We start from the raw sequence: 23,741 nt of genomic DNA, 5'->3' as shown, positions 1-23,741 counted from the left end.
GGTGTCCTTGGCTGCTCGGCCGCCACCCGGGAGACTCCTTCACCAGTGCCCAGAGCCCTGTTCCCTGGAGCTGCCCCGCCCCCCAAGCTCGGTGCCGCGCAGGACGCCCCGTCTGAGGCCCCCCCGCCCCGGCACGGCCCCCGCAGCGCCCAGCCTAGCGCAGCTCCCCGCCGCTGTCGAGCCGCGGACGCAGGACCAGAGGCTCGCCCCAGCAGGCGCGCTTGTTTTCCTTCTGCCGCCTCGCCCTGCGCAGCACCCGCCTGTCTGAAAGCCGCGTTCCGCCCCGCCCGCCATCCGTGCCCTGCGCTGGATTTATGAATGGGGGGAAGAGGCCACATGCCGCCGCCGCCGCCTCTTGTTGACCGCACGCAGCCCGGGCCCGCGGAGCTCCGGCTACCGTGAGAACGCCGGCCCGGCCCCGGCAGCCGCTCCCAGGACTTGTTGCTGCTGCGCTGCCGCCGCCGCTGCGGCGGGGAAGCCGGCTGCTCCGGGGCTCGGCGCGGACTGGGAGCAGGAGAGTGGCCCGTGTGAGTGTGAGCGCGCGCACCGCCCGGACCCTCGCAGTGCGCCTGGACAGTGCACTTCCCCGTCTTTGGGGAGGTGGAGGAGGGGCGTGTCCCTGGCCCCTAGCATCTGGGTGCTTCGGGTCCTAGCGGGGGGAACGTGTGTGTGCTTGCCCTGCTTCCCCGGGCGCCTCGCTTGGGTCCTCGGCTCTCCTTTTCCCCTCCTGACTCCCTCCCCGGCGCTGCCAGCCCAAACCCCAACCACCTGTGCACCCGAGAAATCCAACTCCTCTCGCTCGGTGCCCCGGAGGGGAGGCAGGGGCAGGGCCACGCCGCAGAGGGGGCCGCCGCCGCCTCCTGCCTCCTCCTGGTCTCCTCCCCCTCCCCCGTCTGACGCTGCCTCCTCGGGAAGGGTGTTTGGAGGGCAGCGGCCGCCCCAAGCCGAAGCCCCGCAGCGCTTCTTATGATCAGCTCGGTGTGTGTCTCCTCCTACCGCGGGCGCAAGTCGGGGAACAAGCCTCCGTCCAAAACATGTCTGAAGGAGGAGATGGCCAAGGGCGAGGCGTCGGAGAAGATCATCATCAACGTGGGCGGCACGCGACATGAGACCTACCGCAGCACCCTGCGCACCCTACCGGGCACCCGCCTCGCCTGGCTGGCGGATCCCGACGGCGGGGGCCGGCCCGAGTCCGATGGCGGTGGTGCAGGCAGCAGCGGCGGCGGGGGCTGTGAGTTCTTCTTCGACCGGCACCCGGGCGTCTTTGCTTACGTGCTCAACTACTACCGCACCGGCAAGCTGCACTGCCCCGCCGACGTGTGCGGCCCCCTCTTCGAGGAGGAGCTCACCTTCTGGGGTATCGACGAGACCGACGTGGAGCCCTGCTGCTGGATGACCTACCGGCAGCACCGCGACGCCGAGGAGGCGCTCGACATCTTCGAGAGCCCGGACGGAGGCGGTGGGGGCGCGGGCCCCGGCGACGAGGCCGGCGACGACGAGCGGGAGCTGGCCCTGCAGCGCCTGGGGCCCCACGAAGGAGGCGCGGGCCCTGGCGCGGGGCCCGGGAGCTGCCGCGGCTGGCAGCCCCGCATGTGGGCGCTCTTCGAGGATCCCTACTCCTCCCGGGCGGCCAGGGTGAGTGGCAGGAGCCTGGGTCTCCTCTCGACCGAGACTGACTGACTTGACCACCACCGCCCTCCCAAATTCCCTTACTTGGGAGGAAATCATACCCCCTTACCCCACACCCCGCCCCCTGCACGTTTCAGGAGAGTGCACCCACCTGACTTACTACTTGGACCTAATCCAGCTCCTGCTTTAAGGCATCCCCCCTCGCAGCGAGTAGGAAACCCTAGCTGTGCTCTTGCTTTTCCACCCGCTCCTTCCTGCTCAGGCGGCCTCTCTACATCTAACCCCAATTCCTCTGAAGAACAGAGTCCTGGAGAGCTGGAATGAAGCCTTGAGCTGGGGTCAGGCAGGATTTGGGGCGATGGGAGGGAAACTAGGGTGTAAGTGGCTGATCTGGCAGGCCTTGGGGTTTGCTGCTTCCTTGTGTCCCATCTCATAGAAACCCTCCCAGCAGCTCAGCGTGCTAAGAACTCTGAGTTCTAGAGAAGGGGCCTCGGGCTTCAGCTCTGTAGCCATAATAGGTAGAACTGGGACCAGAACACCAGGTTTGGGAGAGTCCTTCTTTTTCCCAGGAAGAAGCAAGCAAGAAGAGCAAGATAAGTCAAGATGCCTGCCCCAAGCTATGCCCCTGAGGCTTTCTGGACACCAGAGTTGTCCTGGCCTCTGCTGGGATGAGGGGAGAGTCAGACAGGAAGAGCCTAAGGTTCTGGGCCCTTCAGCTTCTACAGCCAGTGGCCAGCCACGGGCTGCCTGGTGATGATCCCAGATTTGTTGCTGCTGCTTTCTTCCTGCTGCAGCACAAATTGGCTTCCCAGAAAGCCCTGGTTCAGGTTACTGCTTGAAATAGGTGACGGGGATGGATGGGGGGGTGGCAAGAGGAAGTGTAGGTTGATTTAGGCAAGATCTAGTCCCTTCCCACCACCCCCTCATCAAGTCAGTCCACTTTTCCCTAATCCTTTTAGGTGGAAGGGGGTGATGTAGAGGTAGGCTTAAGCATCTTAAAAAAAAAAAAAAACAAAACCTGAAGGATGGCTTTAGATTCTCTAAAAAAGAGAACCCTGGTGGTTAGTGTCTGATCTCAAGCCTGTCTGGGGTCTGTCTGGGAGACTGAAGACCAACGTGATGCATTGGATCTGGGTGTGGGGACGCTCTCCTGCGTCGGAAGCTGGTAGTTACCTCTGGCATCCCAAGTTGTCACATTAATGAGTCTCAGAGCTCTGCCGCCTTCCTCAGCACCTCTGGTGCTGGGCCTCAACCCAGTCATGGAAGGAAAAGTTCCACTCCCCCCATCCTCAGGGGAGAGCAGGAGATTGGGAAATGGGACTGCAGGGAGGGGCCAGGCTGGCATAAATGCTCTACCAGGGCACCTGCATCGCCTGTGTGTAAGAGGAGAGAGGAGCAGAGAGGTCAGCGGCTGAGGCATACGTCCTCGGGCAACCACTGGAAGTCAGGGACTGGTTTCAAGACTGAGAGCAAAGCTAGGGTGCCACCTCTGTTTCTTGCCCTGCAGCCCTGAGACCAGCTCAGAAGGTGAGGGCTCAGTGAGGCCCTGGCAGACTGTGAATCCCACGGGCTTCTCATAGTGCTCTAGCCCTGCTGGTGTCCACTCTCAGCTGTGGGCATGGTGAGAGGGGTGGGAGGGGGCAGAGACAAGTGCAGATCCTTTAGGTTCTTTCAAAGTTGGCAGTAGAGGAGGAGGAGGAGGCTGATTTAACTCGGGGTTGGGGAAAGAGAGCATGCCAGGGAAGCAGGAATGAGATGAGATGCTTAGGGGCCCTATTTCTGAACATTCTGGGGTCTCTGAAGACTTTTTACCTACTCACTTTCCTCTCCCCTGGGTTCCAAGGGGCTGTACCATCAATGCATTTATTTTGTCCTTAATTCACTGCCGAGTGGCCCAGCTTGGGCTCTGTGAGTAAGCTCAGAGCCTGGTTATCCTCTAGAAGTCCTCCATGAGCCCAAGATATTAATACTTGGCCCTTTTGATATGTCAATAGAATCACAGCAGCCAGGGCAGTCCATTTGAGGTTGGAAGTTTCGGGGCTGGGCTGGGGAAGTTCTTCCCACTTAACAAAGAAACCAGGATTCAGAGGTGTTAAGTGTCTTATCACGGACACTTAACTAATAAATAATAGAACCAGCAAACCACCCCACGCCGCCTGCCTTCTGGTTGTTAACACTGATGTGCACAGCTGTAAGGAGCTCAGGCCAGAAGGGGCTCGTTTCCTACAGAGGAATACAAGCCAAGGCAAGCCTTCAGCTGTTCCTGGGACACACAAGTGAGAGTACAAAAGTTTAAAAAATTAACTGATAGCAACTGCCATTTATTGAGCACTCCATGCAAGTACTTTGCATTAATCCTCCCAGTAAACTACCAGCGGAGTGTTAATATTATCCTTATTTAATAGACTGAGGCTGTGAGAGGGCAGACAACTTCTCTAGGGTCACACAGCTCAAGAGCGGTGGGCTGGGACTCAAAGTCAGGGCTCCCTTGCTCCTCAGATGATCACATGCTCTTGTTATGCTTTTGAGGTGGCTCATTTCTTACTCTGGTCTGGGAGGTTTTCCAAGGTTCTGTACCTGCTGTGGATGACATCAGAAAACCCAGGGGCAGATGGGGACGTCAGAAGGGACACTGACTCAGTTACGCTTCCAGGCCTGAGGTACAGGGTTTCTGGGGCTGTGTTCTCCGAGCTCTATTTACCCCAGGCCAGTAACACGCCCCTCCCCAGTGTCGTCCCCTGGGTCTGTGTGCATACCTTCCCTCCCTCAGGCCTCTTCCTGCTGCCTCCCTGGTCCCTGGACAGGGGCTTCCAGGGCCAGTAAGGGTAGAGGAGCCTCCCACTGACCCCGGGCATCTCTCCGCACACAGCAGCTGGTCATTTGAGTAGCGCGTTATGACAGAAGCAAAACAGATACAAACGGAAAATGAACTGAGATGATTATGGGAGGCTGTTGCCTAGCTACTGGCCTGGCCCACAGAGCCATTCCCCTTTGGGCTCGCCCCACTCCCTTCCCTGCGTCTGGGCCCATGGGTGACTGCTGCTGTGGTTCTGTTCCCATGGCCTGACCTGGGAGCAAGTGCAAGGGGCGGGCTTGTCTTGGCCCCATCTGCCCACAGCCTGTGTTTTAGGCAGAGTGAGGGCTCAGCAACGGTGAGGGTGGCTTCCCAGACTGTAGGGGACCAGTCGGGGTTTGGGCAGCATCCAGAGTGCTAAAATCGGGCCTTCCTCCTTTTCTGACGGCTGACACGAGGCCTGATGGATGGGACCCTGGGCTGCTCACCTCCCATATCCCTGTTCCCAGAGGTCCCCAGGGCTGATCTGGCTTAAGTCCAGTTATTGGCTGTCTTAAGGATGATAGTCCTCCTCTGGGTAAATCAGTACCTAGATTGAGTTTTCTCATGATGTTTCCCTTCTGAGTAGAGGAGGTGACCCCACAGGATCCCACTGCAGCCGGAGCTGGGGTTTCACATCGCCTAGGCATCCACTATGCTGGCACCTGGGCCTTTTTCTGATATCTGACCCACGTGAGGCAGGGAGTATTAACCTTAGCTTACAGAGAAGGGAACGGAGACCAGGGGGGCTTGTTGAAGGTCACATAGCTGGTGGTAGAACTAGGATCTAAGCCCAGATCTTGGGCATCCCCATGTGTGCTTGTCCCCTGCCTCTCCCACCTCCTGGAGCTCTGCTAGGAGAGGACCTCTGACTTTAAGAGGCCCTCTGCTATCCTCCCATCCCTTCCTTCACTTCTCCCTCTGAATTAAAGACCCCATCTCCTTGCTCCCTAGAGTTGCTCACACCCGAGCTTGCTTGCTCTTTTTTCCCCCTCACTGTGGGGCTTTTACAGGACAAAAAGAAAGAAGGCTTGGTTGAGAGAGGAGACCAGGTTTTCCATGGCCTGGGCAGAGGAATGAAACCAAGGCCTTCTAGGAAGGAAATGCAGAGTTTGCTTCCTGCTCACCTTTTCTGAAGGCCCTGGCTTCTCCTGCCTGGATGTTGCCTGGTACCAGCCACTCGGTGGGCATGACAGGCTTCTGAGTGAGGCCAGGGCTTGAGGTCCCCATGCCCTCTGGGTGAGAAAGGGCTAGGAACCTGAGTAGGAGGCTGGGTGCCCTGACTTCCATAGCACCCTTGGGAGGGCAGTGCCAGCATGCCCCAGGGCAGCCCCTCTGCCTCCTTCCCAGGCCAGGGGCTGCCTCCTACCCTCACCCCTGTCTCTGCCCTTAGGCAGCCTCCCAGGCTCCTTCTGGGCTTGTTTTTTGTTTTCCTCTCTTGTTCTGAACAGACCAACATTTGTCTCTGAACATCTTGTCTCTGGATGATGAGGTGTTTCTGTTTGTCACCGTTTGGGGTGGGGTGTAAGGTGGGGGAAGGGATAAAATAAACTTGGGCTATTTTGGAGAGTTGGGGGAGGAGCAGGCACGAACAGAGTCAGGCAGCAGGGCCGTAGGAACCAGGTGCCCGCAGGCCCCTCACCTCTGCCCATGGTCAGTGTTGGCCTGGGATGCTGGCACCAGGGTACGCATGCCACCTTTGCTCCTGGGCAGTCAGCCTGCCTCAACCTGACCCAGCTCCCTGCTGGGGTATTCCTCCAGCTGGGTGAGGTTACCCGCTCCTGGCAGGGGTCCCCATCAGGCAGCAGGCTTGACCCACCTTGGAGAGCCACAGGGTCTGAGAGCCCAGGTACCAGGAGGGATTCCTGGGTGCCCCTTTGTCACCTCTCCTCATGACAGGCTCCTTAGGACCAGGAGAGGGAGCAGGCAGTCAGTCACCTTGGCTTCAGTCATCCAGAAAACATTTATTGAGCATGTACTACATGTCAGATACCAGGGTGGCTTTTATAAAGACGAGTTAGAGGTGGTCTCTATTCCTGAAGAGAGCCAGGTCAGGTGGAGTGGGTGTCAGCCAGAGAAAAATGAGTGACAGGAAATGGTAAAGATAATACACATATATCATGAGAGGGGCCACAGTAGTCTTAAAAGATGAAGTTCAATAGGAGGTGAGGGGAGAAGCCACACATCCCACCACCGTGTGGGATATATCACTTTTGGAGGGGGGTTGGTATGCAGGGAAGCTTCAACGAGGAAATATTAATAGAAGTTAAACTGGGTAGGCCCTGCGTGATAATGACTTAGCTCCCTTAAATAATTTTTAGAAGGAAGCAGGTTATAAATAAATATATAAATAAATATTCAATGTGGGTAGTGCTTAAGCATGCAGAGTTAGGGAAGAAGGGAATTTCCTGGCCAGGAGACCAGCCAGAGCAGAGATAGGACAGCATGGGACAGAAAGTCTTAAGGGGCAGGGGTGTTCTGGTGGATGGGCAAGAGCCTGGAGTTGCAGTTGTCTAAATAAGTTCTTGGCCAGTGATCTGGGCTGGACTGAATTCCTTCTGGTGCTAGGACTCACCAGCTCTGGGCAGCTCAGTGGCCCTGAGTGCCCCCAAGTGCTGACTTGGCAGGGTGGGCATGGTAGAAGCTGGTTCTGACACTGGAACCAGAGGGTCCTGGCTCAGGACAGGAAGGCCCAGGGCAGCCTATGAAGGGAGAGGAGCAGGGGTCCTTTGGCTGGGGCCTGGGCATCGCAGTACAGGCCCTTACCCAGGAGCCCAGGGACATCTCAAAGATGCCTTGCCTGGCAGACTCCCTCTCGATTCCTGCCTCTCAGCCCCCAGGGCTGCCCACAGCCTTTCCAGGGCTGCCTGGGCACTCGGATCTTGCTTCCCCAGAAGGCTCAGCTCCACATCCATCCCCTCAGATCTTCCTCTGCAAGTGTCTTTGGCTGTGTTCTCAAATTCTCTTCTCCTACACTTCATCCTTAATATAGGTTTTTGGGCATGAGTCTTCTTATGTTTATCTGTCCATCTGTCTCCTTGGCCCTTCCTCCTTGGGCTCCCCTCCCCTGCTCCTGCTGATTGTAGTCAGTTCCCAATGACTGGTGTCTGTCACCTCCTCCCCACCCCCCCGACCCAGCCTGTGCCAGATTTCTGAGCCACTCTAGGCTCTGTGCTAAGTTTTACAAATACCATTTCTTTTAATCCTCGAAACAGCCCTATTAGAGAGGTACTTCTCTTAGCCCTTCAGTATGCTGTAGCCTCAGGGCCTTTGCACTGCCTGTTCCTGCTGCCTCTGGAGTTCTGCTGGGTCTTCACCTAACTCACACCCTCACTTCTTCAGATCTCTGCTTCCATGTCACCTTGGCACTGAGGCCTTGCCTTACCACCCTATTTGAAATAGCTCCCCCACCCTCTCACTTCTTAACCTCCTTTCTCTTTATTTTTCTCCCTAACACTGATACCGTCTGACATACTATATTTTACTTGTTTATTTGTTGACAGTCTGAGGGGCAAGGTGTTTAGTGTCTGACACATAGTAGGTACTCAATTTTTCATTTTATGAACAAAGATCCTAAGGCTCAGAGAGATCAAGAAGCTTGCCCAAGGCTCCTGGACTGTAACTGCAGAGCCAGCTTGCACCCAAAAGTGTGTGACTTTGCATAGTGTGTGCCCTATATTGCCAAGGACAGTTGTGGAATGAGCTCGGTGAAGGACACTGGTCACAGGGGTGGCCCACCAGCTGAAATAGTTGGGTGTCGGGGGACAGATAGGTCCCCAACAGGATACAGCCTGCCAGTGCGAGGGGCCCAGGAGAGCAGGAAGCTTGAAGGAGCAGGGTGCTCCTTCACAGAGGCTAGGACCCTCCTGTCCAGGGCGGATTGAACCTCCTGCATCCTCCCACCTGCCAGGAGAGGGGCTGCTGCTGGCCAGACCAGTTCACATGGGCGGCTTTCCACCTGAACAGTTTTAACTTCCAGCAAAATCCACGCCCTCTGTCCCCAGGCAATGGAAAGAAGGGACAGCTTTGGCCATGGGAACCAGGCAAGTCGCTTCTCCCCAGGCCTCCCAAGATTCGTCATCTATAAAACATCAGAAAGGACATTGAGTTCAGTGACCTTCTAAATCTCACTTCTGAAAAGCAAAGACTTTGTGATAGTTTGGGTTCCAGATCCAGCTTGTCCTCAGAAGCTGCAAGGGGGTATTCACAGAGGGTTCCCCTGCCCGTCTCAGCTCCATTACCATTTACTGAGGACTCACTGCGTGCCAGACGCTTGCTGTGTCGAAGCTCACCCAGTCCTGCAGTACCACGACTAGGGACACTAGAACTGTCCCACTGGGTAGCGAGGAAGCAGGCACAGAGTGCCCCACTGCCCTGGCTGCCTGGAAGTGGCAGGATGAGGCATCCAGGCAGTCTGACACCAGGGCTCCTTAGCTCTTTTTTGCCCTCAGTCTCAGCTCCCTGAGGCCACACAGCCCCGTGTGGGGCAGGAGCTGATGGACAGTGCTCTGAGGAGCCCTGCCAGCTGGCAGGATGGCCCAGGGTGGGGGTGGAGGGACTGGATAGGAGGCTCAAGTGTGAGGCCCTGACCTCTAAGTGGGGTAGTGCAGCTGCCTCCTCCCTGGTCCCTTTAACGTCCCAATCAAGAGTTGTGGGAATGGAACTTCCCTGGTGGTCCAGTGGTGAAGACTCTGTGCTTCCAATGCTGGGGGAGTGGGTTCGATCCCTGGTCCGGGAACTAAGATGCCACATGCTGTGCAGTGCGAGCAAGAAAAACAAAAAAATCACAGACCAAAAAAAGAGCTGTGAGAAAGACAGCAGTATCCTTGCCACCAAAGGGAAAAGGCTGGGTGAAAGTAGGGCCACCACTTACAACATAATTAGGCTTGGGGAATAATGTAGGGGAGAGAGGAATAATTTGGGCCCTGAAGGGGAACCTGTAACCCTGGGACCCGAAAAGGGGCAGCCTGCTACAACACAGGCCACTGCGTCCATCAGGGCTTGGCCTTGGCTCTGCCTGTCTCCTCAGGGAGTGAGTGCTTTCTGGGACCAGCCTAGAGGCGCCACACGGGAGACTGAGGCCCCATGTAGGTTTCCTCAAGGAGGATTGTCCCACCTTTGGTCAAAGGGGCCAAGAGAAAAGATCTGTGTCGGGACCCAGCCTCAGTGTAATCCGCAACAAGTCCTTTTCCCTGTCTCGTGCCTCTGTTGGCCCTAAGAGCTGGGCACATGTGGTTCCCCTTTCTCTGTCCTCACTCTGAGAGAGGAGCAGGGAGGGGTGGAAGTCAGTAGATGGGATAGTTCAGTGTTTTTTTAAATAACGAGTGAACAGTGCAGGAATTCAGGGGTGGCTGGCACCCTCTGGGCCTGCCACAGAAGGAGCCCATGGGGCGGAGTTGAGGAAGGCACCTTGCTCTGCAGGTGGGAGAGGGTCCCGGCGCCACAGCACCCTTCTTCCCCTCCCCCCCGCTCCCTGCACCCTCTGCTCCATCCCTTGGCAGCTTTCGTGAACTTGTTTATCCAAATCGCTAATTAACTTCATGTTGGGCTCCCAGGTGGGCCAACTCTCCTGGCTAACATTTCCTTCTGAGAGTGCAAGCTTCTGCTTCCCAGGCTTCCTGGCAGAGCTGGGATATGCTGACCCCACCCCTCACCCCAGCTTCCTCTGCTTGGGAGGGCAGTGCCAGGACTTGGGGTTCCTGGTATCACCATGGCTACTGGACATGTGCCTCCACCAGCACGTCTCTGGATGGCCATGGAAAACCCACGGGCTGGAGCTATTTGCCTAATGCCCATGTCAGCCGTTGGAGAAGGAAATGGCAACCCACTGCAGTGTTCTTGCCTGGAGAATCCCAGGGATGGGGGAGCCTGGTGGGCTGCCATCTATGGGGTCGCACAGAGTCGGATACAACTGAAGTGACTTAGCAGCAGCAGCAGCATGTCAGCCATATTGTCTTGACAGCCCATTCCTCACGGGAAAAAAAATGAAACCAGAAAGGGAACTTGAAATTCACCTTCATGGGGAGAAGCAGGCAGAAGAAGCTACAGATAAAGTTGTCAAGTGGGAAAGCATGTCTGTGGTCTGCTACTCTGCTTCTCCTAACTTACTGTATCTGATCAACCCGTCCATGCTCAAGTGTAAATAAGTTTTAGTTTAGTGTGTGGTGAGTGTCCCAAGTCAAAGGTACATGTTCCTAAGGGTGAAATACCAGTCATCAGAGAGCTGGCTGGGAGAAGTATTGATAATTCAGATACGACTTTCCTGGGTTTATGAATTGACCCAGCCCAAAAGGTGTGAAATGAGAGTAAATGGTGCTGAGTTCAAATCTGGTTTCCATCCCTTTAAGGCTGTGTGACCTTAGACAAGTATATAACCTCTCTGATCCTCAGCTCCTCCTTTGGAAAGTGGGATAATGGGGCCTACCTCATAGGGAAGGCTGAAGGTGATAACACAGAATGCCCAAGTGTGCCAGGCACAGTATAGAGAATTAATGAATGTTCATCCCCAAAGTTCCCTTCTCAGACTCACTTCTGTTTCAGAAATCCTTGCAGGCACTATTTCTTGCTTCATTTTGCCAGCTCATGAGCTTATGCATGCTCAGTTGTGTCCAACTTGTTGTGACTCCATGGACTGTAGACCGCCAGGCTCCTCTGTGGAATTTTCCAGGCAAGAATCCTGGAGCGGGTTGTCATTTCCTACTTCAGGGGATCTTCCCAACCCCAGGATCCAACCTGTGTCTCTTACATTTTCTGCATTGGCAGGAGGATTCTTTACCACTAGTGCCACCTGGAGAGTGCCATTCCCTCTATATTCTCCCTTGGTGTTTTGTGGTACTAAGAACAGGCGTGTCCGCCCACCCTGTCTGTGGTGCAGTCTGTCTGTCTTTCGGTGCAGACTCTCAGGGAGGAAAGCATCTCCGGGGGGCATCATTAGATAGGGGGAAATGCCATGGCCAGGTGGCAATCGGAGCGGGGTGGACATTGGGGATTGGCAAGTGGTCATGGGGCACAGTCCTCCCTCGTGTATCTTATTTAAGCTCAGCCCTCTGTTCAGGGAGCAAACCCACCTCTACCCTCCTAGCAGGACAGGCTACAGCAGGGGGCGTGGACCCCAGCAACCAGTACCCTGACAGTGGTGAATGGTACCACATGAATAACAAATGAAGGCTCCGTAATTGGTGTTATTACACATGCATTTCATCTCCATTCATAATGATGGGACACTTAAACCCAGCCGTTCCTCTGGTGAGTGCCGCTGTCATCATTCTAGCTACGATCTCGGCAGCTGTCTAGATCAGCTGTTGCCACACTCTGATCCCAATGGGTGCAGTTTATTTTTTATTGGTGCTCAGTGTCTCAGGAAATGTCAGTTCTTCAGAAGGGCGTGCGTGCTCAGTCGTGTCCAACTCTTTGCAACCCTATGGACCATAGCCCGCCAGACTCCTCTGTCCATGGGATTCTCCAGGCGAGAATACTGGAGTGGGTTGCCATGCTCTCCTCCAGGGGACTTTCCCAATTCAGGGATCGAACCTGCATCTCCTGTGGCTCCCGCATTGCCGGCGGATTCTTTATTGCTGAGCCACCAGGGAAGCCTCTTGAGAAGGGACAGAGTTGATATTCTGCACAGACTACCCTGTCTCCTGCCCTGCAGCAGGCTGTCTTCCTTCAAATGCTTCTCACCGTCTGGGCAGTCAGCTGGGACATCCTAGGGTGAGAGGCTGGCCAGAGGGGCTATGACGGGGCTTGAAGATGTGGGTCACGGCCAGAGCTTAATAGGTAGAAGGCCAGCCCCTTGCCTCTAGGTACTCCTTAATGCAATGGCTCTCTTAACTTGGTGTGTATCAGAATTACTGGGAAGGATTGTTGAAACATTATTAGATCCTCCCCCTGGCATTTGTCATTCAGTAAGTTTGAGTGGGGCCTGAGACTTGGCATTTCTAACTGGTCCCCAATTGATGCTGATGCTCCTGATCCAGGCCCTCACTTTGAGGACCACTGCCTTAAAGTCTAGTTACTTGAGGTGCGGTCTGTGGACAAGCAGCCTCACCTGAGAGCCCATTAGAAATGCAGAAACCCAGGCCCTGCCCCAGACCTCCTGAATCAGAGTGGCATTTTAACAAGGTTCCCAGATGACTTATATAGCCATTCCAGTTTGAGAAGCTCAGAGCACGACAGGGTTAGAGATGGGCAGAGGTAGGCAGTAGGCAGGATGGGGCAGCTGTAGTTCTCTGTTCAGTTCCTTCCAGCCAAGAGCAGCCTCTAACTTCCATGCACCTGACAAGGACTGGGAAGTACTGCCTTAGCAGGTACATGGATAAAGGGCTCCCCTGGTGGCCCAGACAGTAAAGAATCTGCCTGCAATGCAGGAGACCCGGGTTCAATCCCTGGCTTGGGAAGATCTGGAGAAGGGAATGGCTACCCACTCTACTATTCTTGCCTGGTGAATTTCATGGACAGAGGAGCCTGGCAGGCTATAGTCCATGGGGTCGCAGAGTGGACAGGACTGAGCAACTCACAGCACACGGATGAAGACCCTCTGGGGAGGGAATTCCAGCCCCCCACCTTGCACCTTAATCCCACCTCTCACCACCTGACAGACTGCCTGGTGACCTACGGCCCCTCCTTCCACAGGCAGAGGGCCCTGTCCCCGCTGGGCGCATCCATTCCTGACACAGCTGCCCTCACTCTCCTCCCCGCCCATAGGTGGTGGCCTTCGCCTCTCTCTTCTTCATCCTGGTGTCCATCACCACCTTCTGTCTGGAGACCCACGAGGCTTTCAACATCGACCGCAACGTGACGGAGATTCACCGGGTGGGGAATACTACCAGCGTGCGCTTCCGGCGGGAGGTGGAGACGGAGCCCATCCTGACCTACATCGAGGGCGTGTGTGTGCTGTGGTTCACGCTGGAATTCCTGGTGCGCATCGTGTGCTGCCCGGACACGCTGGACTTCGTCAAGAACCTGCTCAACATCATCGACTTCGTGGCCATCCTGCCCTTCTACCTGGAGGTGGGACTGAGTGGCCTGTCGTCCAAGGCGGCCCGCGACGTGCTGGGCTTCTTGCGTGTGGTGCGCTTCGTGCGCATCCTACGCATCTTCAAGCTCACGCGCCACTTTGTGGGGCTGCGCGTGCTGGGCCACACCCTGCGCGCCAGCACCAACGAGTTCCTGCTGCTCATCATCTTCCTGGCCCTGGGCGTGCTTATCTTCGCCACCATGATCTACTACGCGGAGCGCATCGGCGCCAGGCCCTCCGACCCGCGGGGCAATGATCACACCGACTTCAAGAACATCCCCATCGGCTTCTGGTGGGCCGTCGTCACCATGACAACACTGGGCTACGGAGACATGTACCCCAAGACGTGGTCCGGTATGCTGGTGGGGGCGCTGTGTGCTCTGGCCGGCGTGCTCACCATTGCCATGCCCGTGCCTGTCATTGTCAACAACTTCGGCATGTACTACTCTCTGGCCATGGCCAAGCAGAAGCTGCCCAAGAAACGGAAGAAGCATGTACCTCGGCCACCCCAGCTGGAGTCGCCCATTTATTGCAAGTCACAGGAGACCTCACCCAGGGACAGCACCTACAGTGATGCCAGCCCCCCTGCCCCAGAAGAGGGTGTGGTTGAGAGGAAACGAGCAGGTGAGGAAAGCCACTTCTCCCCTAGTGGCCAGGGGAGCTCCCAACTGAAGCTCAGGCATTGGAGTTTGGGATTGTGCTCTTGTTGCACTGGCTTCCCTAAATATAAGGCATGCCTTTAGGAAGGCACAGTATTGAGGTTGAATCTCTATTTTCTGATAGCTTCCTGAACATCAGGCTCTGTAGAATGAGTATGCCACGAAATTTAGGTTGTTATGGGCAGGGCATGGGGCTGTGAATGAGAAGCCTGGGTTTCTAATCCTGTCTTGGCCAGTGTGCCGTGTGCCCCCAGGCCAGTCGTTCACCCTCTCTGGGTATAAACCCCTCACCTGTAAGACAGAAATGCTATCAGTATCTTACTTCCAAGACTTGGACAAGCCCCAAATGAATGACGGATCTGAAAGTACTTTGAGAAGTTAAACCCACTTTACAAATATCAGGCACTGTCATTATTAACTGGAGAGGAGGGCAGCTGTTCTCCTGAGGAGCATCAACACATGAATCATTTCTTTCCAAACGTTCGAGTCTGGTGTCTCTTGGCCTAATAAATGTGATAACGTAATGGCTGTGGGAGGCTGCCTTCTGCTTGGCACAAGCTAGATTGAGTCCTGGGCTTGGGGTTTAACTTGGATGCAAGGGAACCAAGAGGGAGCAGCCCAGACAATGTTGGGAGAGGGGAAAGGAAAGGGGGAAAAAACTGGTAGCTGCAAGGTGGAATAAGCAGACCTGAGGGTCTGAATCATGCTATCCAAGGATGGGAAAGGCCAGCTCAGGAAAGCTTGCTTCTACCTGAGTCAAGAGGTGAAAGGAAATTGGCTTCATCCACAGCAGCTCAGAGTTAAGTTGGGAGAGTGGGAACCCAATTGTTAGGTATGGGGTGGGCTCCTGAGAGAGGTATGAGATTCCTAGTATGGGGGGGGGCCATTGGATGCCAGGCCACTGGGGAGCTGCTCATAAGACACCAGCTCCCTCCGGGCATGGTTCTGGGGGTAGAGTGGGACTTGTCCTTGTGGGGAGGTGCCTGACTCAGGATATTCACCTGTGGCCTGTTGGTGGGGGCCCGTCCAACTTGCCGGGGTCATTCAAGAGCGCGGGTCTTTCAAAGACCTTGATGGAACCCTTTAGGCTCCCCTTCTTTCCCCCACCAAAATGGTACCTTCTTCCCAGATTCCTGAACAGAAATCTCCTAGCCCGTACCCCAGGGAATTTCATTTCTACCCTGAGGTCCGTTCAGGGCTCAGAGGGTAAGTTAACATCACAGTGTACAAGTCCCTAGGCTTCTGCCATGCACACTTCACCTGTGGCACCATGAGCTGTGCCTTAGCCTGACCCTAACTGCTGGGTCATAGTGAGGGCATTCCTGGTCCTTGCCCTCAAGCCAACTGGCCACCCCCCCTTCTCCAGACCCAGGGACTCAGCTTTGCCTGTGGTGTTGCCTGTCTGGTGGAGCAGGGGTCAGGACTAAGAGCATACAGCAGTGGGAGCAGAATTGGAGCCTCTTCCCCGAGGCGGGGTGGGCGGTGGTCTTCCCCCAGACACAGGTGAGCCCCTGAGACAAAGGGCTCTGAGGCCTTCAGGCGTCGACTCTGGCTTGGATACCTGGTGACTAAGAGTAAGTGTCTTCAGGTGGCCCAGGAAGACAGATGTGGAAGCCACTCTGTAATTTTAACTCCATCAAGCCAGACACTCTCCCAGGGAATGCATTCTTATCCAAGTGTCAGCCTGAGCCAGACCCAAGGAGGCAGCAGACTTCACTGCCTGCCTTGAGCTGATCTCACAGGGTCAACTTGGGGAGTCTCTGCTTTTGGGGTATCTTGTGGCTCCATCTCCAGCCAAGGCTGAGAGGAAAGTCAGCATCCCACTCTTTGCCCCCCAGGAGCAGGCCCACCCCCTGGTTCTGGCACCACTCTCCCTGTGGGTTGGGTAAGTGATGCTCTAGGCCAGGGATCAGCCCTCCTGCAGCCTCCTTTCTGTCTGCCCCTTTAGATTCCAAGCAGAATGGCGATGCCAATGCGGTGCTGTCGGACGAGGAGGGAGCCGGCCTCACCCAGCCCCTGGCCTCCGCCCCCACCCCTGAGGAGCGCAGGGCCCTGCGCCGCTCCGGCACCCGAGACAGAAACAAGAAGGCAGCTGCCTGCTTCCTGCTCAGCGCTGGGGACTATGCCTGCGCCGATGGTAGTGTCCGCAAAGGTATGGCTCCCCAGGCCGGGCAGGGGGGGAGCCCCCCTGGAGCTGAGTCTCCCCAGTGTCCCCCACGGAGCTTAAGGTCCCCTCCTCCTCTGAGGCTGTGGCCACCATCTCCTCTGCCTTGGACGCACCCTCGCTTTTAGGGTGGGTCCCCTGATGTTCTAGTCCATGGATTAGAAAGGCCCGAGACATCCCCAGAAGGTACACAGAGCCCCTCTACCCGCCAGGTGCCCTCCAGAAAGACAAGTGCTGGAGGGTGAAGGGACCACAGATCAGGGCTCCTGCCCACTCCTTCCATTTGATCACCTTCCCTTCCTCTGGTTCCTGCTGTGACCTTTAGGTCTGACTCCACAGTGTCATTGCTAGCCTTCACCTAGGCCTCCTTTAAACACAGCTCAGGTTTCCTAAGTAGTCCCAGGAGACTCCCAGGAGTCTCAGGAGTCAAGGTGAGAATGGGGTTCTGGTGTGAGGTCTTCAGAGAGCCTGGCACAGGCCCTACCTCCTCCATCCTACAACTGGGGGTCCTGCAGCCCAGCTGTGCAAGCCCCTGGGATGTGACTGTCCCTTCCAGGTAGAGCCAGCAGGTGACCAGGGGCTGGGAGTGGGCAGGGAGAGGGGGTATGTTCTGAAGGATTTAGAGAGTTCAAGGGAAAGCTGAAATTCCATCCACAGTGGAGCTCGGGGATTCCTGGCCTGACCAAGTGGGACTGAAATGATTAGGGATGGTGGAGCACCATGATGGCTGAGGACCAGGGCTGTCAAGCCCCAGTGTTCCTTCTGCCCAGTCCCCATCACTTTTTTGTCTTTTCTGCCCTGTCCTTGTCATCTAACCTCTCTTAAAAGCGTGCCTAGTTTCAGGATAAACCCCCAATTCTCACCCCAAAACAGCTGGGTATGCAGGTTGCTTCTTAACTAGTCTTCTTTCAGTCCAACCCCTTTCCCCCAGCTACTTCCCACCATCCCCAAATCCCAAACTAAAACAAGGTCAAGTGAGGCAGGGACAGTAGCTGCTATAGGAATAGCCTGTGATGTCTCTGTCCCCACAAGGATGTCCCTTGGCCTGCCCAGCCCAGGAAATGTCCAGGGATACCTTCCCAGGCCCTTTCCCTGGCGTGCTCATCACCACTGTCCCCAGAGCACCCTGACCCTAACCAAGCCCTGAGAGCTATGTGTCCAGTTTTGCTGGACATGTGCCCTGCTGGGTGGCAGAAGCAGGAGCAGCAATCTGGAACCTGGATATGGCCCAGCTAAATTTAGAGCTTTAAATGGATGGTGCTCATACTACTTCCACACTCCCCTGTGCTCCTCTGGTCACCCTTGGCCTCTGCGTAGCCCAATCCTTGGGCTCTGGGTATGCCTGTCCCTCCTGCCCCACCTCCCACCCCAAGCACACTGAGGCTTCTCCTGTGTCCTAGTTCAGACCTGGAGCCTTGCTCTGTCTGGAGAATGCTAAGTGGTTAGCATAGAAGGTGGGGTGGCAGGGACCCCACCCCCCATGGAGGACTTGAGCAAGCAGAACCAAATCCTGAGCACCCCTGTTTTCATCCAGTGTGGTGAAAGACTCAGTGGAAGTAGCGGTGTGGAGGAAGAAGCTGTGAGGGTCCAAGTCAGAGGAGAGGCCCTGAGGTCCTGGGGAGCAGGTCCCATCTGAGGAGAAGACCGCGTGTGAGCATGTGTGGGGCTGGGGAGCCTGTGTCCCACCACCGTATCTCTCTGGGTGCTTGTGGGGCCTGGCTGCTCTATTTTCAAGATGCCTCCACACTGCCTCTTGGCAACAAGCATGTAGCTCAGCCAATTAGAGTGACCTTCGAGAGGGAACAGGTGGGTTGCTGGGAAACAGGCCCTGCTAAGGATGCGTGGCAGTTAGCATCGCCAAACTCCCAGTGTGCATTCGGCAACTTTACCCATGCCGGACCACGCCGTACTTCTCTGCGCTTGGGCTACAATCAGGTCCAGGAGGGAGTGGGCCCAGACCTCCTCCAGCCACCAGCACAGACACCAGTGAGACCTTGTAGGTACCTGTGTGACAGAGTGTGAACTCCCTGGGAGGAAAGCGGTGTGTGATCATTAGGGCTTCTTAGGGTTGAGAAAGGAGGGTTCTGAGGGCTGCAGGGTCTTTGTACAACTGGAGGGAAACTTACCTGGGGATGATGACAAAGCAAAGGACAGCTGAGGATGGGGCCCTGGGTTCCATCTGGAGACCAGAGAGAGCCAGGAAACCTTTCCCAGCTGAACCACACCTCTGCAGCCAGCCCTGGGGCTGCCTGCCCTGCTGGGTCCCCGGAACACGGATCCCATGGAGCGTCTCAGGCGAGGAGCTGCGCCCCCCTGACCCATGTGCCTTTTCTTCACCAAGGCTGTGGAAAGTCCCGGAGCCTAAACAACATAGCGGGAGCGGCTGGAACCAGTCTGGGGCTGTCTCCACTGGCATCGCGATACGGCTCACCCTACCCTCCGAGAAAGCCCCTTCTCGCCCACCCCTTCCACCCGCTCACCAGCCCACCCCCTGGACACTCGGCCTCGTAGCTGCACCCTCAGCTCTCCCCGACCCTGGGCACCCGCACACAAACAGGCACACACGTGCCTCTCATCCCTCCTGGGTCTTGGGGAGTCAAACAGGATACAGGGGAATTGAGGCCCCTGAGCCTCCTGTCCACAGCACCCAGCTCCCTAAAAGCTTCAGCCCTGGAGCCTGAGAGCGAGGGGAGATTACTTGAAGGCCTCCTACCCCACTCACTCCCATTCTCTGCTGAAGGTGCCGTCACCCCTAGGACTGTGTAACTGTGTCTCTGGGCCCTGACTCCCCCTCAGGCTCCCACCTAAATCACAGCAAATGCACCCCCATTCCTCAGGGCCTTCAACCAGTAACTGAATAGCCTGCAGTTGAACATCTCTGTCTGTCTGTCTGTCCATCCCACACCCAAAGCAACCAGGATTAAGGCTGTCCCCTGGGGCATGGGGCGCAGGCAGGGGTTCCCAAGTCGGGGCCCCAGTATAAGCGGCCCAGATGCGGGATGCCCCCTCTTGGGTGGAGCCCAGCCTTGGAGCCAGCCTCCCATCTGTGCCCCACCCCCCCGAGCTGCGGCATCACTAGCCACGCCGCTTCTCCTGCTTCCTCTCCAGTTCTCCTTCCTCTCCTGCTCCCTCCAGCTCCCAGCCCTGCCTCTGAGTCACCTGCCGCTCCCACCCAGCCTCTGCGCTCTATATCGCTGCCAGAACCGGAGACTCATCTAATTTCTATAATTAAGTGTATTCATTTACTTAACGAGCCCAGGAGCACAACAGGTCTGTGAGTCACGGAGTGAGCAGGGATGCACCCTGGGCAGGGGCAGCTGAGGGGAAGTGCAGGGAGCGGAGCCATCCTGCCCCCACCCGCTGCCTCCCGCGGGGGGCACACGGCCACGCCAGGGCCTGCCGCAGGGGGCCCCTCCCCAGGGCAGGCCCCAGCGCACCAGCCGGGACTGCCTCAGCCCAGGAGCTCGGAACACCTCCGCCAAGGCATTTCCTATTTCACCTGATGGGAATTAGACCTGACAGCAGAGCTGGGCGCCTGGCAATTTTTAGAGCCAGATTATGCAACTTTGTGGAGGGAATGACTAAGTAAGGTCCATGTCTGCTCCTTCCAGAACAGGCAGAGATAGATACCGCCAGACAGCATTCGGGGACTCGGCAGGAGGCTGGGGACTCTGGAAGCCGCCCCAGAAGGTGAACTGGGCAGAAAGGTCTGACCATTTCATGGGATTGCAGGGGACAATGAAGAAGAGCATATTCTAGAAACATTCCCATTTCAGTCAGTGCCTTCTTCAGCCTTGGGCAGACACAGGAAATTCTCTTCAAGGTGGGTCCTGGGCTCTCCCCGCCCTGCTGTGGTCTGTGGGGCTGGCGTCCTGTTTGTTCTCAGGAGGAAGAGAAGAAGAGCTGAGAAGATACAGGACCATTCATGCCACTGCCCCTCAGAAGGGGACACAGACAGGCAAGCCCTGGGGAGCAGGACAGAGAGCAGGGCACCTTCTCCCCTTTCAGTCCAGTCTGAGAGCCCAGCTTCTCTTCCAGAAGGATGGTTTAGCTCCTGCCCCCGCTGGGCTCCCCAGCGGTGCTGGGGTCCTGACTCCAACATGGACACTGTGAGTGAGGTGACCGGTGTAGCATGGGCACTATAGCTATTTCCTCCTCTCACTTGCCTTTCTGGTTCAGGGAACTGAGGCGGCTATTTCTGTGGCAGCCCTCAAGTTGTCAGGAGCCCAAGTTTCCACGGCACCCACCGCCTCCTTCCCTCTTCCCTCCCACAGGAACGGGCATGCTCATGGCACCCCCATGGTGGGCACAGATGTCCCTGGGCGACATGATGCAGGAGTGCCAGCCTGGGGCCCCTTGTGCCTTGGGGGGGCTGGGTGGGCTCCCACACACCCCTCCTGGCTCCCTGGCTTCTGTGGGGCTGACACAGGATTGAGCCAACAGGATCACTGAGGAGGCTGCTGGCCCCAGTTCCTCCTCAGGGTCCTGGGAAAGGACAGAGTGAGTTTACAGGGCCCCACAGTCCTCTAGGCCCTATCTGGGAAGGTGGCCCCCTTCACAGGCCTCAGGCTTGCCTAGGCCCTGGGCCTCCCCTTTTTAGGAGAAAGCTCTGTCTTCCGCCCACAATCTGAGAGCACAGTTTACTTTCCCTTGCCTCTGGATTTGGGCTTGTACCCGTTACGTTGGCTTCTGTCTTCACCTTCAGCTGGGGCCCAGCCCCTCTCCACAGAGCAGGGGAAGCAGCCCAGGCAGGAGTTGCTACCTTTCTTCCTGTTTGTACCAGTTGCTGCTGACAACTGTGGAGACCGGTCTTCAGCCTTCAGGGCTTCTGAGAGGAGAAGCTGTGAGCTGGAGCCAGAGGGGAGGGTGCATGGGAGTCAGAGGAGAGGCTGTGCAACAGCCCTGGCTTCCTTTTCATAGAGCTTCCTCAGGGCCGGGCCTCATCTGCCCTGGCCAGAGACTCTCACCTCCCGAAGTCCCCGCCCCCACTGCAGCCTCCTGCCTGCCCTACCTGTGCCCCAGCTAGGAAGGCAGGGGAAGGGAAGGCCCAGGCCCCTGCCGCCCCAGGCTGAGAAGGAGATGTCTGGAAGGGCTCACTGAGCCGCTGGGTTTCCTGCCTCCTCTCCTGAGATGGGCACATCCGTCCTCCTTGAGCTTCCTCTTCAGCACTCACCCTGCAGCTGCTGGGACTCTCTTCCTGCCAGACTGAGGAAGGGGGCTGGGCCTGACATGGCAGCCCACTCAGGAGCCTTCCTCGCCAGCCCCTGGGACAGTGGACTAGACCCAGGTGGTGACAGCAGATGGAACTGTGTTGGGGGGAGCACAGGCTGGGCAGGCGATGGCCTGTGGGCTGAGAGCCCCGGCAGGAACTTCCCTTGCCGCCTCCATGCCAGGCTGCAGAGCTGTGGTCCCTCTCCCCACCGCTCTGCAGCTTTGGGGACCTGAGGGCTCCTGGTTCCTGGAGCTCATTGTCTGACAGGCGTGGGGCTGAGCTGTGACATCACCTACGGGTCACTGAGGCCCAGTGCTGGGTTGGCAGGATGATGAAGGGCTCGCCCTTCCCTTCCTATCCCTGCTCTTTCTGTTTCTTAACTCCAGGCCCCATGCCTTGCATCTCTGGCCTACTCCTCAGCCCACAGCGTGTGGGTCAGCAGCCGCCTTCCTTCTAATATCTCATTCTTCGTTTCTCCCTTTCTTTTGCTGAACTCCTTACCTCTCAAGAAGGCAATGTTGAGCCGAAAGCGTGCGTCCCAGTGTCTCACACCTGTGCTCTTTAAACACAGAGACCTGCCAAGACGCCCTCTCGTCCAACTATGCCCAGGCCGAAGTCCTCACCCTCTCTTAAAGCGGCACCAACGTGAGAGAGACAGGCAGACAGACAGAAAGCCAGAGGCTTAGGGCAACTCTGGAACCCAGGCAAGAATCTTTCGCTGGGAAAGACTCATATCCTTGATTGCACAGGACTGATGGAAAACCTCCCATGTGACCCTCGGGCCCAGAGCCGCCGGGTCTGCTGTTCTTGTTCTGTTGTACATTGAAGAGCTATATATGCACATATAGTATCTATATTCATACATACTGTACTATTGTGTGTAGTGCCCGTGCTGTTGGTGGTCTGTCTTCTTCGTTAGGCTGTGTCTCCCCAAATCCTTGCCCCACCCCACCCCCTTTCCCTTCACTGATTCTTTGTTTCTGCTGAATGTGTGTGTGGAATATCCCAGGAAAAATACACCTGGGAACTGCCAGTCCAGCTGGGTGGTCCCAGGCTAGACTCTCCCTCTTGGGAGCATTTCCCCTGTGGGCCAGAGGCTGGTGGAAGGCCAGATTGCCCCCTGGGGTCACTGCTCCACTGGCCTCACCCCACCCCAGATTGGGGCTCTACCTCCCACCCCACGCCCCAGTTGTTGGGGGACTTCCCAGGGCTCCTCTGCAGCTTCCTCCACTCCTTCCTCCACCTTCCCTGCGTCCTTGACTGAGGGGGTGTTTTGTCTGTTTTTATTTCTGGTTTTTTGTTCTGTCTCCTTCGTCCATTTGTTTTCCAAAGATGCTGCTGGGCAGACGGGCAGGGAAGGGGTCTGTCTGCCCATCTGGCTCAGGGGTCTGAGAAGGGGAAGCCGCGGGCGAGCGGAGACCAGTTGCAATACTGTACTTCCCGGCTGGTGGCCAGAGGATGCGTGCAATAGCTGAGGCCAGGTGCCCCCCTTCGACCTTGGCCTCTGCCCCTGCCTCAGCCCTCCCTCCCCACTCCCAGCCCACCCTGCCCCTCCCTGATGTTGGTCGTCCTTTTCTAAAGCTGTCCCCTCGTGCGTCTGAGGCATGCCTAGGCTGGGCCCTACCGCCCTGTCCGCATGCCTGTGACTGTCATGCCGTGCTCAAGCCCCAATAAAGACATCTGGAGCGTTCTGCCGTGCCCACTGTGTGACTGCCTCCGCCTTTCCTTTCTATGTCTGTGGGGATCTCCCTGGCTGCCCCCCCCCCCAGCATTTAAGAAATGCATACTCCTAACCCCACCCCCACCAGGAATCACCAGTGGAGCCCAACTCCTGCATTTAGAACCAGACACGAATGCTTGAGATGAAGAGTGATTCTGGCCAAGGTCACACCAAGAGGACTGACCTGGGATCTAGGCTCCTGGGCAGGGATCTCTACTGCTGCCACCATCCCCCTAACCCCACCCCCACCCCCAACCATAACATGGAAGAAGAGACTTGTTCATTTCAGCAGTTCCACTGTATTCCTCGTTTTGCAGGGGGCTTCCTCTCTCCCCTGAAATTGCACCAATTCTGTGTGGGCCGAGGCCCAGGGGATGCCGGCGTTGTTGTAATGACTGGATGGCTGATGAACTGAGGCTGACAAGGACCTGGGGCCACACTGGGATCTCTGAGGGCTGGGAAGTGAACAGTCCTGGGCCCAGACAGGAGGTGGGGGTGGTGGGGGATG

General features: G+C 56.7%; 1 protein-coding gene across 3 annotated transcripts; it reads left to right on the top strand.

The window, feature by feature from the left end:
* Positions 1-360: 360 nt before the first annotated feature.
* Positions 361-23,191, top strand: KCNC4 (potassium voltage-gated channel subfamily C member 4). Of its 3 annotated transcripts, none has more exons than XM_061121198.1 (4): positions 361-1,635; positions 13,166-14,102; positions 16,086-16,289; positions 22,085-23,191. In XM_061121198.1, the coding sequence occupies exons 1-4, from the start codon at positions 967-969 to the stop codon at positions 22,144-22,146; spliced, it is 1,872 nt and encodes a 623-aa protein (XP_060977181.1). In that variant the 5' UTR covers positions 361-966; the 3' UTR covers positions 22,147-23,191. The 3 variants fall into 3 exon arrangements, with proteins under 3 accessions (XP_060977181.1, XP_060977182.1, XP_060977180.1); XM_061121199.1 differs by having other exon boundaries at positions 22,023-23,191; XM_061121197.1 differs by having other exon boundaries at positions 18,643-23,191.
* Positions 23,192-23,741: the final 550 nt, after the last annotated feature.

The sequence above is a fragment of the Dama dama genome, chromosome 20 (assembly GCF_033118175.1).
Source record: "Dama dama isolate Ldn47 chromosome 20, ASM3311817v1, whole genome shotgun sequence".
NCBI classification, from domain to species: Eukaryota; Metazoa; Chordata; class Mammalia; order Artiodactyla; family Cervidae; genus Dama; species Dama dama.
The sequence above is the reverse complement of the archived record's forward strand: the minus strand, read 5'-3'. Positions and strand labels throughout refer to the sequence as shown.